The 19,534-nt window shown below is 39.6% G+C and overlaps 2 protein-coding genes across 6 annotated transcripts in view; both read left to right on the top strand.

The window, feature by feature from the left end:
* The window catches only part of chd5 (chromodomain helicase DNA binding protein 5), a 37,024-nt gene extending 33,839 nt beyond the window's left edge, over positions 1 to 3,185 (top strand). For all 3 annotated transcript variants that reach the window (XM_085274816.1, XM_085274818.1, XM_085274817.1), the window contains exon 40: positions 344 to 3,185. In XM_085274816.1, the coding sequence (XP_085130942.1) occupies positions 344 to 471 (128 nt within the window). In that variant the 3' untranslated portion in view covers positions 472 to 3,185. The remainder of the gene's footprint in view (positions 1 to 343) is intronic.
* Positions 3,186 to 5,108: 1,923 nt separating this feature from the next.
* The window catches only part of arhgef10la (Rho guanine nucleotide exchange factor (GEF) 10-like a), a 117,716-nt gene continuing 103,290 nt past the window's right edge, over positions 5,109 to 19,534 (top strand). For all 3 annotated transcript variants that reach the window (XM_085274820.1, XM_085274823.1, XM_085274822.1), the window contains exons 1-2: positions 5,109 to 5,435; positions 18,960 to 19,250. In XM_085274820.1, the coding sequence (XP_085130946.1) occupies positions 18,965 to 19,250 (286 nt within the window). In that variant the 5' untranslated portion in view covers positions 5,109 to 5,435; positions 18,960 to 18,964. The remainder of the gene's footprint in view (positions 5,436 to 18,959; positions 19,251 to 19,534) is intronic.

The raw sequence follows: 19,534 nt of genomic DNA on the forward strand, positions 1-19,534 counted from the left end.
TTGCCATCCTTACTTAATGCTAATAGGCAGTCATTTAAAAGTAGAAACATTAGTAGAAACCCACAGGTTTTAAACAGTCACATTAGCTAAATTCTATCTTCCCACATCACTGCAGATGTCCATTGTGCACTTTGGCCTATGACCTAGCTTTATAAATAGCTGGTCATAGAGCTTTAATTTGTCATAGAGCTAATTTTTGTTTTGTTTTTTAAGAAAGATTTAGAAATTTACTGACTTTGTTTTGCCTTTAAACAACTGTCTCATACCATCTGGCAAAATTCTCAACATTCACATTCATATTGTTTCAGTGAACCACAAAAAAAAAGATCTCTTCTCTTTTCAGTCTCCACTAATGGCCCCCCACCCCCTACAAGCCATCTGGACAAGAAGTCACTTGACTCCTTGAGGGACGTGGCTACGCCTGACCTCAAATCAGGCAAACCTAGTGATGTCATCTGTATTGAGGACTAGACCAGCTCTGTAACACTGACCTCAGGTCAGAAACTCCCAGGGATGGAATCTCAATGGATGACTACTGACCAACTCTTACGCCACTCTCTCCTTGTTCTCTCGCTCCTTCCTAACTCCAGATCTAAAAGTCAAGCTCTCTTCTCTCTACGGATAAGGCAATTAACTTTTTAATGCAGACGTATGTATCTTAACAATTGCACTTTTATCTTTAAAGAATCCTATAGAAGTATTTCAGTAGATGTTTGCTTTTGTTTACCTGTGATGGAAAGCTGCAGATTAAGAAGGAAAATGGAGCAGCTTCTTTGAAAACAGCTTCTTTCGCTCTGCACTACAGTGGAAGACTCGAGCAAGTTGGTGGCACTGAGTTCCTGACGCGCTTGATTGGGGCTCATTCTGATTCTGGAATGTGTGTTTTATTTGCGTCAGCCTCAATTCTTTTCATCTGCATACACTCAGTTGCTTTTACTCATCTGCCTATTTACTGTACACTGTGACTGTGCTCCCCCGGAGCTTGTCCCCTGTGAAGAGTGGAGTCGTCGAGGATGTCTACAGTCATAGCTTGATAAGAGATTGCTTTTTGAAGGCCAGTATTGTTATTTTAAATAAACTTGTGTTTTGTCATTCATGTTGTAACCTGTGAAGAAAATATTGATTTGAAAGAATCAAGAACTATTAACATGTATGCAGTAGCTGGACACAGGCTTTTGGAGAATCCTCTAAAGACTGCCACCTGCTGGTAATCTCAAGAAAGTAATTTCTGCTAAACCTGCAGGGAGACTTGACTGCAGTACCTGGGAACGTTGGCCTCTTGTACTGTATATACTGAGAGACTGCTGTTTATTTTACCTCACATATGTCTAATGATAGTGAACACATGTAAACATACATGGATGAAATCAGAAGCCTGGCTTAGTGTTGTACATGAAAATCAAGTGAGAGAAACTTTGGGAGTGGCAAGAATGATTTTTAATGCATTTTAGAGAAGACTGAGTATTTCTGTGTATGGTACAATATTTGTGATTCTTTCTATATTTGAATGTTAGTAGTGGCTGTAGAGCTTAACCCTGGGGCCATGACCGGTGGGACTTCATTGTAAACAGGGACCCATCTGGTACATCCACATACAGGGCTTCAGTGTTACCGAGACCAGAGTCCTGAATGGAGGGTGGAGTTTTAGCCCTCTTATATCCCAGGGACTTTCCCAGTTCCCTTTTAATTGTTAGGACTAAATAAGAACACATGTGCTTATGGTGCAATGTCACCTCAAGTTTAACATTTGATGCAGACTGCGCTTTTGTTTGCTTCTCTTTTTTTGAGGTTAAATCTAATGTTTTTGGTCACTTGGTGCCATTAAAGGATATGATCCAGAATGATTTGTTCTTGTTGCAGTGCATTTCCTCCGCAGAGGTTAAGACTGTAAATTGTGGTGTTACAGTCAAAGCTTTTCATTTGAAGTAATATTCTCTGTGCATCAGCATTCAAGGACCATCATTGCTTTTAGATGATGTTGTCACTTTCAGCCTCCTTAGTAACAGTGTACGTGGTCATTTATTGCTTTACCTGGTGATAAGGCTACTACATGTTTACTCATTCCATCTACTGTTTTGTGCTAAAGTGACTGCACCTGGTAAAACAGTCTTTTTATAAATTCACACGTATTTAATTTTCTATTAACACACTGCAAGAATATTAGGACTAAATGTACAAATCTTTATTGACAAATCTATCTTTTTTTTCTTTTTCCAATGATATGTTTGTATTATGATTATTATTATGCCATTGCCAAGGCACTTATTTGAAAATGCTGAAAGGATAATTGCTATTGACTAATCTAAAGTGAAGAAATAGTGATTTATGGTGAGTGTATATCCTTACTCTGTTTTTTGCCAGTTCAAATGGTTGTCCTTAGGTGCTCTCTTCTGATTCCCTCTTCATTTTTCCAGCTTGTATCGCACTCATCGTTTCTCGAAATGCTTTGACTTAAAAGTCAAATTCAAAACATTACGATTTGGAAAGCATCATGAGACTAATCTTGAGTGCACTACGCTTTTTTAGTGTGAATCGATGCTGTTTCCGTTACCGTTTTTGTTCATGCCAGCAACTACTTGACCATGACATGGATGGTTGACAGACAGAACCTCAGAAACATGTAAATACTTGTTGAAATTGAAAGATTTTTCAGAGATAAGTCCATGTCATATAGATTTTTGTATTAAACTGAAAAAGATGAATGTTTACTGGATGGTGTTGCCATAGAACTGCTATGTGCACCGTATGTGCTCATCAATCAAAAACTTGTCCTTTTCCTCTGGAACTGTGACCATGAGATGACGTCGAAAAACACAATACTTCACTGAAATGCAATCAAACTGAAGTCAGTATGAATGTAATGTCTGTTAAAAAGGCTTCAGTCTAATATTACCAATATGTTAACAATGTATGCACATGCTTATTAATGTGGCTTCAAAAGCTACCAAAAGACCCTGTTAAAAGGCACCTTTGTTGCAGTGAATGCACAGCATGTGAAGCGTTTGATGGTTCACTTTTGGGAGGTGGTGGTATAGCAGGCATTTACAGACAATGAGCGCCAAGCAGTGTTATGGTACTGATATTTGTGCTGTATAGCAGTTGAATGAAAAAGTGAATTGTCATCTTTTTATTTGTATTCTGTGTATTTGTTCAATGTGTTTTAATAAATCTTCTGAACAACAGAATGTTTTCTGGTCAGTTCTTGCCCTGTACTCAGTCTGGAGACAGCTGAAGAAGCATGCAGATAAATAACTGAGCTGAGGATTTCATAATCAAAGCGAATGACATTTGTCTACACTTCACCTCACACATTACAGTGTGTTCATATGCAGCGACCTCTAGCACATGTCACACTGTGCATGAGCTTGCAGAACTGCAAATGTGATTATTGTCAGAAATAGAAATACTGAAGTACTCAGACTGAAAAAAAGAAAGCCAAAATGTTAAGTGAATGAATGAATGAATGTAACAATAAAAAGTAAAAGTCTGATACAGGACTATCAAACACAGAGTCCAAGAGGCAACTGGCCCACCGAAGGGTTGAATCTGGCCCCTGAAATGGCGAATGTTAAAACTGTCATCAGGTCAATGAAAATGTACTTTCAAAAAAACTTAGTCAAATTGTAAAATCATTTTGTCCAAAAACACTCTGGATGTGTGTTTGTAAACTGGGTCATTGAACTTAAGGGAGTTTGATCACCCTGGTCCAATTCAAATTGAGTACCTTTATTTATGGTAAATGGTAAATGGCCTGTATTTATATAGCGCTTTACTAGTCCCTAAGGACCCCAAAGCGCTTTACATATCCAGTCATCCACCCATTCACACACACATTCACACACTGGTGATGGCAAGCTGCATTGTAGCCACAGCCACCCTGGGGCGCACTGACAGAGGCGAGGCTGCCGGACACTGGCGCCACCGGGCCCTCTGACCACCACCAGTAGGCAACGGGTGAAGTGTCTTGCCCAAGGACACAACAACCGAGACTGTCCAAGCTGGGGCTCGAACCGGCAACCTTCCGATTACAAGGCGAACTCCCAACTCTTGAGCCACGATCGCTTTATGAAACTTAAAGCCTATTTAATATTAATGATGGTGTTTATTTTGTTAAGTAATTATGAATGCTGATAGTTTGTGTTTAACATGGCCCTAAGATGCTTCCATTGTGATACTAACACACCAGTTCCCTATGTTGTTTCAGATATTCACTGTAGTGCATCCTGGACACATTGCCAAAACATGACAGGGCTAGCGCAGACAGATGACACACTCTCTGTGGCTGATTTAGAATAACCAGTTACCATAAATTGCATGTAATTTGGTCTGTGGTCACCAAGACATAAAATGTGCATGTATAGAATCGTCAGTCACATGTGATTTAAAAAGAAAAAAGAAAAGATTTTTTTGGTGTGATTTCCCATTACCCACAGATTTCAGTTCAGGATTCTTTGAGTGCCATGTCTGTTTCATAATGTCAAAAGTTGTGTATCAAAATGTCTAGCGTTAAAACAAACCCATATAGAATTTGCTAGTAAAATAAGTCCATATTTGTTGTTTTTTACAATGCAAGGGATTATTTCCCATCTTCTCAAATTGTCTAACCTAAACAAAAATAATAATAAATAAGAAAGTATATACATTTATGTTCAATTCAGATAATAGACTGCTTCTTTAAAGTCCGTATTAAAGCCTTATATAAACGCACCTTAAACACAGGCTGTGTGTGGTGTGGGGGGAACACAAGGATTATAGTATTAAGCATTACTTTGCTGGAGAACCAAATGTATTTTTTCATCTATTGTTTCAATTCAACCGGCTGCCTAGCACAGACACCTTCATCCCACACGGAAGTGCTGTGAGATAGCGTTGCCCCTAATTCCTCTAGTCCAACCCCTTTTTGTCTGAATCTCGCCCCTGATTGGTGAAAATATCATCCCCTAGGCATTTCATTGGCTGAATGCTTGCCTTTGCCAATCTGCTATTGGTCAGTTGTGACTGAGAACCCTCACCCCGCTTTGTGCCGCTGTCTGGACAGCAGCAGGGGTCTGGAGAGTGGGAGGAGGGAGAAAAACCAAAGAAAGGACAAAATGAAACTGGATGAGCTGAGGGGTGGCGGGTGGGGGCAATAAAAAAGAGAGGGGAGACAGAGGGAGGAACCGAACCAGGCAGCGAAAAAGGGGAGGGAGCAAAGAAGGTTACCTCATCTAGAACTGTACACACGGTGCAGGGGAGAAGTTGTGGGAAAGTAAACAGGACAGGAGGTTTCCAATCTGTGTTCAGCCACTTGCAGCCCTCACAGGAGACTATAAAGATGAGTGTGCTGGAACTGGAGCTGTGGTAAAAGCTGAGAGTTTATGGGAGGCTACCAGGATTAAAGGGTCATCAGGGAGTGCCTGAAGCTTCTCGGAGGACACACTACTGAGGACAAGGAGGTGAGAGGCATATTTGTTGTGTTCCAAATAGGTTCTCCCTTTCCTTGTCTTATTTTTTTTTATCCTTTTATTCTGTCTCTTCTCCTTCTCACTCCCCACTCTCAGCATGGTTAGCATGTTGCAAAGACAGCAGCTTTGTCCAAGAGGGCTATTGATGGAGTGGAGTTGGGGGTGGGTGTGCTGGTTTGTGCCTCTCTGTCTCTCAGTCCGGCACTTAGAAGGGCAGCTGAATGGACAATGTGGAGGAGAAGAGCAAAGGATGGGAATGGTAGATACCTGTGTGGCCCTTTGGCAGAGTACACACCATCATGGACGATTAAACCTGAGCCTGCCTCAAATAGCCAGCAGGGATACAGAGGATGAGGCCTTGTTATGATAGCATTTTCAGAGACAGACACCAGGAAGGATGAGAGAGGGATTGGTGGCTCAACCTAGATCCAAAACACCTACTAGCTGGGGTTTTTCTCCAGTGCCTTCAGCTATAAAAAAGAGGCCTGATCCCGGCCTAAACCATTCCAGTTTGACGGTTGCTTCCCGGCGTACAATGGCCCCTTCTGGGATGGATTTCACACTGCCTCTATACTCTCAGCAGAATAGAAAGGGGACACAGGAGGGTGGAGGGTTGCAGTTGGGGGGCCTAAGGGACCTCTGACCAACTAATTTGCATTTTGTGCTAGGGCTCTGTTTCTGCTTCACTGGCCGGATGTCCAAGGCATTTTTTTTAAAGAAACTCTATGGGCTCACTGTATCCGATCTTTTTTTCTCCTTAGTCACAGTCCAGCACTTCCAACAGACATTAGAAATCCATTCATGCATGTCTTTAAACTACCACAAAGACGTTACTATCAGTGGACACCCTCTTCATTTTGCCAAACATTCACCCATGAAACTTGCACACATGCACTCACACAGTGTACACATGTAAGGCCTTCAGACTGAACTTAACAATAAGCCATTTGATAGTGGGTACACGCCTCCCAAATGTTTACCGGTGTACTGTATCGCACACTGACTACATTCCCTTGGGATGTAGTCAAGAATTAGATAATTAACTAGTAGAACACATTCAGAACTGTTTGGATGTAGAAGCTTATCTGAAGTATTTTGTAGTCACACTAATGTCATGTTACCCAAACATGTCTTATCTTATTTCCTGTTAGCTCTTTTTGATAACAAATTCTATAGCCAAGTCAACTTAACAAAATTCATTAGCCTTCATTAGCGTAATTGCCAACAACATGTTTAGTAGGTTAGTTAGTGATTCTAAACTGACTATTTTTGCAAAAGGCAATTTCATGGGCAGGTGCAGGCAATTCCTTCATTATGTCATTGTCAATTGAACAAATAAAGAGCCTGGAGTTGATTTGAGGTGTGGCACTTGCATCTAGAAGATTTTGCTGTAAACAGACAAAATGCGGTCAAAGTAGCTCTCTGTGCGGGTTAAACAAGCTTTTCTGAAGCTGCTAACGGACAGAAAAACAGAAACAGAAAAAAACCTATCTGAGAAACTGCTACAATATTAGGAGAGGCAAAATCTACAGTTTTGTACATCCTAAGAAAGAAAGCAAGCACGGGTGTACTCAGCAATGCAAAAAGACCCAAACGTCCACGGAAGACAGCAGTGGTGGAAGATCGCAGAATCATTTCCATGATGAAGAGAAATCTCTTTACAACAGCCAACCAAGGGAACAACACTAAACTCCAGAAATATGCAGTCAAAATGATTGGGTGGTGTTTCATTATATAGATGGACAATTACCCAAAACATACAGCCAAAGGAACCCAGGAGTTTATTGAAGCAAACAAGTGGAATATTCTTAAATGGCCAAGTCAGTCATCTGATCTTAATGAGCATCCATTTCTCTTGTTGGAGCCTAAACTTTGGACAGAAAGGCTTACAAATAGACAGCAAATTTGTCCAACTACCTTTGAGCCCCTGAAATGAAGGTGTTGTGTTTATAATGCTTTAGTTGCTTATATTTTTATGCAATCTTTTTGTTCAACCCTCTAAATTAAAGCTGAAAGTCTGCATTTCAACTATGTCTTGAGTTGTTTAATTTAAAATTCATTGTGATAATGTACAGAACCAAAATTATAAAAAAAAGTTGTCTCTGCCCAAATATTTATAGACCTAACCGTAGTTGGATCAGGTGACCCTGAATCCTTCCTTAGTTATGCCGCAATTGGCTCAGGCTGTTGGAAGCTTCCCATGATGCCCTGAGTGTTTGTTCTTCGTTCACCTCTTTTCACTTTCTGTGTTTATACACTCTGACAATGAAAGTTTGCCCTGTTACTTTGAGCTGCATAACTCTGTGTTTATGCATTTAATCATTAGTTGTTAAACTCAGGCTCACTTCCACAGTCTGGGTTTTGTCCAGTCTTCCTCCCCTCAGCCCCAACCAGATAGCTGTCCCTCCCTGTGGCTGGTTCTGCCAAAGGTTACTTCATGTTAAAAAGGAGTTTTTCCTTCTCACTGTCACCAAGTGTTTGTTAATAGGGGATCCTTTAATTGTTGTGGCTTTTTCTGTGTTATTGAAGTGTCTTTACCTTGCTTTATTAAGTGCCTCGAGGCAACTATTATTATGATTTGGCATCATATAAATAGTATAGAATAGAGGTGAAATTAAACTTTTGAGCCATAAGGAAACATTTGTTTGAAATTCAGTGAAATTGAATATGTTTATTAATTGTCATCTTTTGATATACTAACCTTCATCGGTCACAGTAAGTGTCAAAACAAAGATAATGCTGGCACTCACTCAAAAGTTCTCTTAGTGTGGGAATATCTTTTTATCTTGTTTTTGCTTCAGGAACAATGAAAGGAAATGTGAAGTTTAAAAAGCTTTGACATAAAGCATTAACAAACAACCAGTGTTGGTTAAATTAAGGTAGGGTTTTCAGGGTCTGACCCTGACAATCTTGGAATTTCTGATTAGTAGTTTCAGTCAGAAATATAATTTCTCATACAGGATCTGGGGTTTTAAGGATCGCCTTTTTCCCCTTTGGTTTCAAAGTGGATTTTTTTTAAGGGGGGAGTTTTGCATTTATTTGGAGTGTAGAGTAGACAGGAAAGGAGGCGAGAGCAGGGGAAGATGAGCAACAAAGGGCCGTGGGTAAGACTTGAACCCATGCTGCATTTCAGCCATATGGCATATGGTCGCCTGCTCAATCGGTGAGCTGAACTGGAAAATAGATTTTTTTAAAACTTGATTTGACTGATGTAATTGTGCGAAAACAACTGTGTTCTTTAATTTAGCAATTCAGCAGCAATGTGGTGGTACTTTGAAGTCTCTTTATGTACTCTGTGAACTATGCTATATGTTCTCGTGTATTTGGAACTGCTGACGGTACTGACAAAAAAGCCAAAACATCAAATCTGAGTAAAATAATTAACTTGGTGTCTTGTTCCAAACAGAGGTATGCACCTATTCTTTTCACCCCATAAACTATTTTCATCTTCAGCATCTCACTATTTACACTTTTTAAAAAATCTTCTATGTTGTTTCTGCACATAACTGCTAAGTTATGGAAGTATAGAGATCTAATTTTGGAACGTAAGAAACGCTAGGAACTAAAGATTAGGGCACCCTGACCTCTGTAGTATTGACTAGTCTCTTTCTGTCAGATCTAATGAAACTAAGATTTCAATTAAATTACATGTTTAATGGAATTGCAGGAAGGTTTAAGATAAGATAAGATAACCTTTATTAGTCCCACACGTGGGAAATTTGTTTTGTCACAGCAGGAAGTGGACAGTGCAAAAATTAGAATACAATAAGAATAAATACAGTACACAACTGTACAGAATAAAATAAAATACTATATACAGTAGAATAAAATATACAATAAGATAAAAATAGAATACGAATGCTATATACAACTGAGTAAAAATACAACGATGCCAGAAAAGATTATTGCACTTAGTGTTATTGCACATGTGTGGATGTGTGTGTTTGTTCAGTTAAAGTCTTTGTTGTGGAGTCTGACAGCAGTGGGGAGGAAAGACCTGCGAAATCTCTCCGTCCCACACCGTGGGTGCCGCAGTCTCCCACTGAAGGAGCTGCTCAGTGCTGTCACAGTCTGCTGCATGGGGTGGGAGATGTTGTCCATCAGGGATGACAGCTTAGCCGCCATTCTCCTGTCACTCACCACCTCCACTGGGTCCAGAGGGCATCCTAGAACAGAGCTGGCCCTTCGGATCAGCCTGTTCAGTCTCTTCCTGTCCCCGGCAGAGATGCTGCCGCCCCAGCAGACCACGCCATAAAAGATAGCAGAAGCCACCACAGAGTCATAGAAGGTCTTCAGGAGTGGGCCCTCCACTCCAAACGACCTGAGTCTCCGCAGCAGGTACAGCCTGCTCTGCCCTTTCCTGTAGAGGGCGTCTGAGTTATAAGTCCAGTCCAGTCTATTGTTCAGATGAACACCAAGGTACCTGTAGCTGTGTGTTAATTGCACTATTATTAAAACAACTTCTTGAGATTTCGTAAGAAAACCAAAGACATTCTTTCATTTGGGAGCACATTTTCATATGTGATCTCTGATTTGATTGGCACATCAAAAGAGCAGCCACCCCTGTTTGTCACCGACAATGACAGTTTGCCTTGTTACTTTAAAGTGCACAATAGCAAACATCAAACAAACACAATGTCAAATCTAATGCTAAAGGCAACAGCAGACTGCAGAAATCTAAGAAAGTCGCTGCACATATCAAAAACTGAATTGTCTGAGATTGTTTACATAAGACATTTTAGATTTAACTAAGTGTAGTTACTGTTGTTGTTCTGTGGTCCCAGTTGCTGTTTTTATTGTTACGCTCTAGCCTGGAGCAAGATCAGATAGAAGAGACTGACATCTACTTGGAACTCAGAGGAAAGCCACTGAAGAGTTTTTATTGGCAACAGGGAATTATTCCCGCTACATTTGGATGCTCCAGCATTAGTCTGTACTATCTTTAATGTGCACAAAGAACAAATCAATAAAACACTTACAGCATACATCATACAAGCTCATAATAGCACTTCACACAGGGATTTTTTTTGAGTATTTGATGTTACTGGAGAATTCCCCCTTATGTATCAGACAACTTTGATATTTAGAAACACTTGTGATAAATGTTATGATCTTTCAGGCGTGTCTTTTTTGATGATTATATGCATTATATTATTATAGACATTGGAGACATTGAATCTAAAATGCAAAAAACCTTCTTCCTGGTTTCTTATTAGTTTTTGCATATTTGTCATACTTACATGCTTCAGATCATCAAACAAACTTTTAGACAAGCATAAACAAAGATAATACAAAACCCAGTTTATAAACACTGATTTCATTTACTATGGGAGAAAAGCTATTAGTGGTGCAACTGATCAGAACTCTCACGGTTCTGATCGGCTCACGGTTTTAAGTCACTGATTGGATCAATTTTCGGATCAACAAAAAAAGACAAAAATGTAACATTTACTTAGTGAAGTATTTTTTGCCTGTTAAAAACATTAAACTCAATACTTATTCCACGAAATTATATTAAAAAAATGACTGTACAATATAGGGCTTTGCATCTATTTTATTTATACAGTGTCAAATTACAACAACAGTCACCTCAAGGCGCTTTATATTGTAAGGTGGACCCTACAACAATACATACCGCTCATTATATCGCACTCCGCTGTGACATAATGAGCTGTCACGGTCACGTAGCTTTCCGTTGCCCTGGAGATCCACCCATTTGTAGTTGGGCAACAGAAGATGCCTGGGACAGTTCAGCCATAACTTTAAACTTTTCCTGCTCATACATGCTTGGAATGATCTTGCCACTAAAGTGGACGCGTAGCGTGGCTCAAGCGCGTTAATCATAGTTTAAACCCCGTGTTTCGCACAACGGAATACGGCTTCCCGTCTACAGCTAAACACCCCAAAAGCTTTTGTAATAACTTTAGCCTGGTCGGATTGGGCAGGAAAGGGCTTTTTTGAATCTTCGGATCATGTGCGTGCCGCACCCTTGCAATCAAGTGTTAGCAATAACTGACCATGAGTCTTTCACATCACTGCAGAGGAATTTTGGCCCACTCTTCTCTACAGAATTTATTTAATTCAACCACACTGGAGGGTTTTTGAGTGTGAATGACCTGTTTAAGGTCGTGCTTACACAAATCTTGGATGAAATTCCTTTTTTTATAGCATGTATACGGAGGAAATATATCAACATTTGATACAGGCAATGTCTTTGGGCCTTTGTTTTCTAACAAATTGTATTGTAAGGTGAATAACACCATATTGATTAAAATGTTCCTCTAGACCTTTGAATAATTGCTTTCATTCACTTCTAATAGCTGACTGCAGGACTTATTGAACTTAACCTTTCCTACATATGTTTCTGTCAAATCCTCCAACTAGTGACGTATTATTAACCTCACAGGTAAATCAAGGCATATAGAGACACCCAGATTACACATAAAATCATCAGTAATGGTTTTGCAAAAGAACAGGTGAAAATAAGAGAAGGGAATTAACATAGATACTACAGTAATTTGGGCTAGTTTGAATTAATCAACAATCCATTTCAAGCCTATGCAGGTACAGCAGTCAGTCAGTCTTACACATTTTTGCAGATATTTTATACTTAACTACCTGGATCCTGGACTACCTCACCGACCGACCACAGTATGTGAGGACTCAGGGCTGTGTGTCGGACAGGGTCGTCTGCAGTACGGGGGCCCCACAGGGAACGGTTCTGGCTCCGTTCCTCTTCACCATCTACACTGCAGACTTCTCCCACAATTCCACCCAGTGCTTCCTGCAGAAGTTCTCTGATGACTCTGCAATAGTCGGCCTCATCACTGATGGGGACGACAAGGAGTACAGAGGACTGACTCAAGACTTTGTGGACTGGTGCCAGCTGAACTACCTCCAGATCAACGCCAGTAAAACCAAGGAACTGGTGGTAGACTTCCGCAGGCACAAGCATTCTCCACTGCAACCACTGAACATCCAAGGTATGGACATTGAGGCTGTGGACAGCTACAGGTACCTTGGTGTTCATCTGAACAACAGACTGGACTGGACTCATAACTCAGACGCCCTCTACAGGAAAGGGCAGAGCAGGCTGTACCTGCTGCGGAGACTCAGGTCGTTTGGAGTGGAGGGCCCACTCCTGAAGAAATTCTATGACTCTGTTGTGGCTTCTGCTATCTTTTATGGTGTGGTCTGCTGGGGCGGCAGCATCTCTGCTGGGGACAGGAAGAGACTGAACAGGGTGATCCGAAGGGCCAGCTCTGTTCTAGGATGCCCTCTGGACCCAGTGGAGGTGGTGAGTGACAGGAGAACGGCGGCTAAGCTGTCATCCCTGATGGACAACATCTCCCACCCCATGCAGCAGACTGTGACAGCACTGAGCAGCTCCTTCAGTGGGAGACTGCGGCACCCACGGTGTGGGACGGAGAGATTTCGCAGGTCTTTCCTCCCCACTGCTGTCAGACTCCATAATAAAGACTTTAACTGATCAAGCACACACATCCATACATATGCAATAATCCTTTCTGTCATCGTTGTATTTTTACTCAGTTGTATATAGTATTTGTATTCTATTTTTATCTTATTGTATATTTATTTTATTTTATTCTACTGTATATAGTATTTTATTTTATTCTATTCTGTACAGTTGTGTACTGTATTTATTCTTATTGTATTCTAATTTTTGCCTCATAACTTTTGCACTGTCCACTTCCTGCTGTGACAAAACAAATTTCCCACGTGTGGGACTAATAAAGGTTATCTTATCTTATCTTATCTTAACATACTTTATGTTTTGGTTAAAAAAAACTACTTCATGGATCAGGATACTCTTCAGCATTTGAACAGTAAGGGACACACTTGTCTTGCCCACTATTGTGCTGTGTAAACAAATGGGATATGGGGAAGTCACAGTTAGTCCTACTGTTTTGTTTCCTTGATTAATGTGACATCACCAGCAAATGTGCTGTTGTGAGCTGACATTACAACCAAATCTCTGTACAGCAGAGGGCATATGAAGGCCAAAATGGTTCTTGAATGAATAATACATCCCCATATGTCTGAACAGTGAAAACATGACAGCAGATCTGGGAGAAAGTAGGAATAAACGATCAAAAATCTGTAAAGATAGCCCTCTTATCATATTGTGCTTACAGTGTGTTATTGTATTACACCTGGCCTTTGGCACAGGCGCCTTGTGAATCTCTCGTGATCATTCATAAAGTATAAACCAATAAGGCTTATCTTCTGGGTTCAAAGTCTTTGGTAGGGCAAGTCTATGTGTAAGCAAATCCATGAAATCCACAAATGTCTGTGAACAGCCTCCCACTCAAATTGTTACACCTTTTGACAGCCAAAGAAAGACATATTCCGTTTGTTCTCAAAGAACTGTTTGCAGTTACTAAATTGGCCAAGTCACATTTATATCTCCTGATAGGAAGTCCACCGGGATGCTGAAGAAAAGATGAAGAAGGAAGGAATGCCAGCGGCAGAATCATCTCTGCCTGGCACTGTTTGTTCCTGTCAATGGTCTGCTAGTCTCTCATTGTCTGCTGAGTGTTTGTGTGCCACTTTCTGTAAAGGAAAACCCTAAAGTAGTGGTGCTCTCAGTGACTCTCTGTTGGATCTTTCCAATGCTGTTTATTCAGTCATCACCAGCTGCTGTTCTTTGCTTTTGTCTATAGATATGTACAACATAGTCAGCCACTGACTGTTGGCTGTGAGGTTTATCTGTATTTGGTCTAGTACTAAATATGAAGCCCAGCAGTTGTTTTTTGTCTTCTAACTTTAAACTCTGTGATTTAATTTAATTTTTAAAGAAAATTATGCACCCTTACTGCTTTGTTAAGCTGTTAAGTAAACTGCAATAGAGAGATGAGATGGAATCGTGGAGCACAAATTGGATGCCAGGGACCCACAAGATTTCACTCAGTAATCAAAGACAGCACACTTTGAATGGAAATAAAATGCAGACGAGAACAATACTAAATATGCAAATCCAACAACTGCCACATTTAAAGTACGACAAGGTTTCAGCTACAAGGTACTCTGTAAATGTGTGTCCTGGCACAGCCTAAAAAGGACGCATTTTGCACTTTCCCTGTACACATACATCCCTCCTCTCATTACCACATTTGGTGCACAGTGAGGGAGTTTTCAGAGCCCTATGTAGGTCAGGGACAGGGTGTGTAGGAGTTGGTTTCATCTCTATTCTGTGATGTATCTCATTTTCCCCACAAGAATAGCTTTCACACAGAACCACTCCTGGGGCTCTTTATTTTTCTAAGCTTGAATCTTTTTGATGGCTTGTCCAAATGCTTTCTTTCAAAGAAAGTTTGCTCAGAATACCTGTCATTTTAATTCTGAGGGGGCTACTTCAAGTTAAAGATTCTGAGTTGTGGTTTTCTATTAGTATTCACAAGCAGAACCTTTGTTTAAACCACCAGCTATTCTGTTGTCTTGAATTAATTCATAAACATCAATATTTCCATTGTCATTCATGTGTTGGCTCAGACCAAGTCTATAGTGAAGAAATGAGAATGATTCTCCATCCAGTAAGGCTTTCATCTGTGGAAGCACAACAGCAGAAACTTTCCAGTGAACTTAGTGTTAAGCTTGGCTGATGTTTATTTTTTCACTATTTTATATTTTTACCCTACTGACATTTCAGTCTGGCATGTGTATGATAAAGATGGTGAAATTTACATTCACATAAATAAATAAATAAATACATACATACATACATACATAAAATGAACCAGTATAAAGGAAAGGTATGAACAGTGGGCAGACTAAATGATTGAACTTTTCTACTTGGCTAGCTGACACCAGATAGGCTACTATGTTAAACTATAGGGCTGTTATAATGATATATATCGGATGATGATATAAAAACATCTATCGTTTCATTTTAGCTATCGTTTGTTTCGTGGTGTCGCAAAATAAAATGTTTACGGCAATATTTTTTTCATCGTTTTGATGGTCACTGTAGTGGCTATATTAATTTCTTAAAGTTCTCTTTCTGTTATATTTTATATAACCACACTAGGGATGGACAAGCGCCTGTTTTTATGCGTTGTGGTTAGCAACCACGACGGTAACACCATCGCGTGTCCGCTTGTTTATGTTCCACATAAACCTTTCACAATAAAGCTCAAGATCCTGTTGAGACTTTTCAAAATAAACGGAATCACGTGAAAGAGCAGATTATTTACGGATGAGAATTAAAAAAGAGCCGCCAGGTGCTAAAAAATAAACCTTAGACTCAAACGTTAGAACAGGCTTTTCCCCGCAGCACGCCGTGTAATAAATACTCACAAAGAAAACGGCGGCCTTTACAACTTATGTCTAAAAATGTGTAGTTTCATTCCCGCAAGACGAGCTGCCCGAGATTCACAGAATTTACAGAAAATTTTACATTTTTGTGATTTATATCGTTATTGGACGATAGAATTCTTATATCGGGATATGAGATTTTGGTCATATCGCACAGCCCTATTAAACTAATTATGTTATCAGGTGCTACAGTCAATGACTGGCACTGTACCCCAACAGTTCCCCTCCCCCATTATAGCTATAAACATGAATACTGAAAAGTATAATGGGGGGATCTGTCCAAGCCTTTCCAAAAGGGTCACTGTTGACCACTCAGCTGAATTCTGCTGACATACTTTTTCAACTGTAAATAATACTAAGACATTCAGTTTCATAAAGAAAAAGTTAAACACCATTGCTGATAAGTTATTGCAGTAACAACCCAGCTCATGTTCATTATTTGGGTAATAGTAGCTCAGTGCTATCACTTAGCTTAACTTAGGAAGACACTGATTTCGGAGCACATGAGTGTATGCAATTCAAACTTTGGGAAGTACCTCTCATAAGAGGTCATTCATCAGCTCATGAAGCCGTAGCTTTAAAGCATGATCTCACTTAAAAATTGTCAAACAAACGGAAAAGTGTTGAAGAGATTCTTTGCTGACAGTCAGTGACCCCAACTGTTCCAGTGTGTGGTGCGTTTATTAGCTGACTTCTGCACCTTGAGAAAATGTGTGTGGTTGCATAATGGTTCCTGATGTGGTTTTATAATGTTCTTTTTCTGCTTGCATTTTTTTGTATTTGTGTGTAACGCCCAGAAGTGGTCGAGTGTACATGTGTGAATGTAAGTGACACTATCAGTGTAAGTCTCCTTTCTCTCTCCCTGTGAGGTTTTACTCTCTTTAGTCGCAGCTTTCTAAAACAGTCCACAAAGCAGTATCTGTGTTGGCTAGCTCACCTTTATCACTCAGAATACCCCCCCAATTTTATTAGGTACACTTTAATTCTCACAGTCTCACATTTCAACAGGTAGCTAGGCTCGGTTAAATTTTCCACCACCATCCCTCGGATGGCATTTTCATGTAGGAATGTACATTGCGTGACCTTAATACAGGTCATGGAATCCAGTATCAATTTAGTAGAACGAGGAGGGTCTTTTAAAAAAATGTTTTTAAAAGGGATTTCTAAATACACCAGCATAATGCAATACTGTGATATTGCACAAACCCCGTTGAAACATTCATGCATTCCTGCTACTTCTTTCCTTTAAAAAATCCTCCTTTCTTTTACAAAGAGATACAGCCATAGGCTACACAGCCATGATCCAAATGTCTAGTGAATTAATCAGTACCTCACTGCAGTGACGAATGTAGAAACAATGCTTTTGGAGGACAGAACAGAAGTTTTTTCATCCACAAAAGAGTCATTGTTGAGTTGACCAGGGAGTGGGCCGAATGGAGAAACTGTGTATGTGGTACAGAGGTTGTGAAAGAGGTCAAAGGCTGTGTTGGCATGCAGTTGTTAACAAGCAGAGAACCAGTTTCTGAGGAAAGGCTTGTGCTCTCTATTAAATTGTTCTGTTTTATGTTAATTTAAATACCCACAAATGTTAGCAATATTCCAACATTTTCCTAAAACTATTGTTAAGTTTTGGGGACTTGAATCAGTCCTTGTGTTCCTTAAAAAACACTTCCAAAATCACCATTTCCAATCTCTACAAAAATGCATGCTTAACTTTATCTAACATGAGGTAAGTCAGATGAATCAACACGATAGCTTCTTAAGTTAGTCTACGGCCTTCCTCTGCAGAATATCCTGTGTTCCCAGAAGCAATGTTTTTCCTTTTTTTTTAGCAGCAATGCAAAGAGTGAACTATAATAAAACACCAACTTAAAAACACATTCAGTTATTTTGTGTTATTTTAATTACCCGAAAAGGAAAATGGACAGAAGAAAGAACAAAATAACACTCTAGTGTTCACGTTGGTATGTTATTGGTGTTTTAAGATTACAATGAAAACTAATGAACCTACTCTTCAAACACATTTGCTTTAGGATTGAAAGCCATCACTAAACCAGAAGCACAGCACAAATAAACATCATCCAAATTGAGCTGTCAGCATGCAGTAAAAGCTAATGAGAGCCATAACAGACATTATCCTTGTATCCAGGTCAAACAAAATTGCTCACAATGATTTTTACAATCCTCAAGCAACATGTTTCATGGCTGTGTTCCCGTGCATCCCGTGTTTAGCTGTCATTTTCCCAAAGCAGTCTGACAAACTGCCCCCCCTAATCCCAACAATGTTCCAGCACTGGAAGCAGTTTGGTGCTAATCGAAATGCAAAGCAGATGCTGGGTTCAGCCGTGGTGCACTAAAATGGGCCGAAATGGAGTAAGTACAACATATTTAATAATTGGAGCAATTTAGTGCCTTGTGGGAATGTGTGCCATAGAAATTATAAAACAACAAAATAAAACAGAATTTTGAAAGTGCGATTGTGAAATCACAATGAAATGGCCTTTATTATGTGTACCAGTATGAAAGATTCTAAAATCATAATGTATTTATTGAGAAGACAAGATGAATTCAGCTTCTTCTTACAGTGTTCTCTATGCATTCATAAAACAGTTATCTGTTGTGTGAATAACTTCATTTCCTTAGTATTTAAAAAAGTGTACATGAATCTTATGTCCAAAACAAAAAGTCCAGTGTTCATCCTTTTGTTCTGAACACACTGCAAGGTTAAAAGTTAATTTTTTCCAGTTTGGTGTTGTTTAGTACAACAGAGATCTTTATCTCCTACTTCTTTGTGTCTCTTAAGCAGCTTTGGTATGTTTGCAAAGTTAAGACGACATTCCAGTCTTCGAGCTTATTTACCTTTTTGCCTTGATCCTGGTATTAAAATTGCAGTGATGAGAGTTAAAACAACATACTTAATGTCTGCACAATGTTTTTTGATGGGGCAGCTTATTATTAGACTTGGGATGATATAACCACCACCTTTTCTCTGCTTTCTACTTGGAGTGTATTATCACCCTGTCATTCAGTGCGTCAAGTAACCTTATCTTTTTCAATGCTGAGGTCTTTTTTTGATTACGTGGACACGATACTTTTTCTTGTTTTGTTCTCTAAGTTATTATCTGTTATGAAAATGCTATAAACAAAACCATTTACACTAGACGTTTCACTCTTTTTCAGCGATTATGTCTACTGTGGTGTCTCAGCAACTGCTAAAAGAGGATGGAGAGGATGATGACGAGGAGCAAGGAGAAGAGTTTGAGTTTGATGACAGTACAGATGAGGATAAACTTCAGGAAGACAGTAAGACGGTCACAGACTGTGTCAAACCTGTCCACGCATCAAAGCATGAAGACAACGTGACATCAGGCAGCGTCTCACAAACATTTACTGACAGCACAACTACAACTTCACCTTCTGCTGGACCAGACGGCGTTGCCACCAAGGATCCAGTTTCAGTTTCTACCACAGGTAACTAGTGTCCAGAAGTAAAAGGGGTATCAGGCAAATGGTCATGTGGCTTCTTAGTTATGTATTTTGTAAAATAATAAATACATTCTACAAAACAGCATAAATAATTGGCCAATCTGATGTGTACACTGGGGGCTGTGTGATTATCGTTATTATATTTTAAGGAGAAAAGTCAGCTTCTTCAAACAGTTATTTATAGTAAACAGATGTGCTATTTATTTATTTATTTATTTATTTATTTATTTTTTAGATATTTTTAAATGTCAAGGGATTTGCCAATTTTA

Source organism: Mchenga conophoros, linkage group LG5 (assembly GCF_057382185.1).
Source record: "Mchenga conophoros isolate Kocher_MC1m ecotype Shallow Benthic linkage group LG5, M_conophoros_male_GT1.1, whole genome shotgun sequence".
NCBI classification, from domain to species: domain Eukaryota; kingdom Metazoa; phylum Chordata; class Actinopteri; order Cichliformes; family Cichlidae; genus Mchenga; species Mchenga conophoros.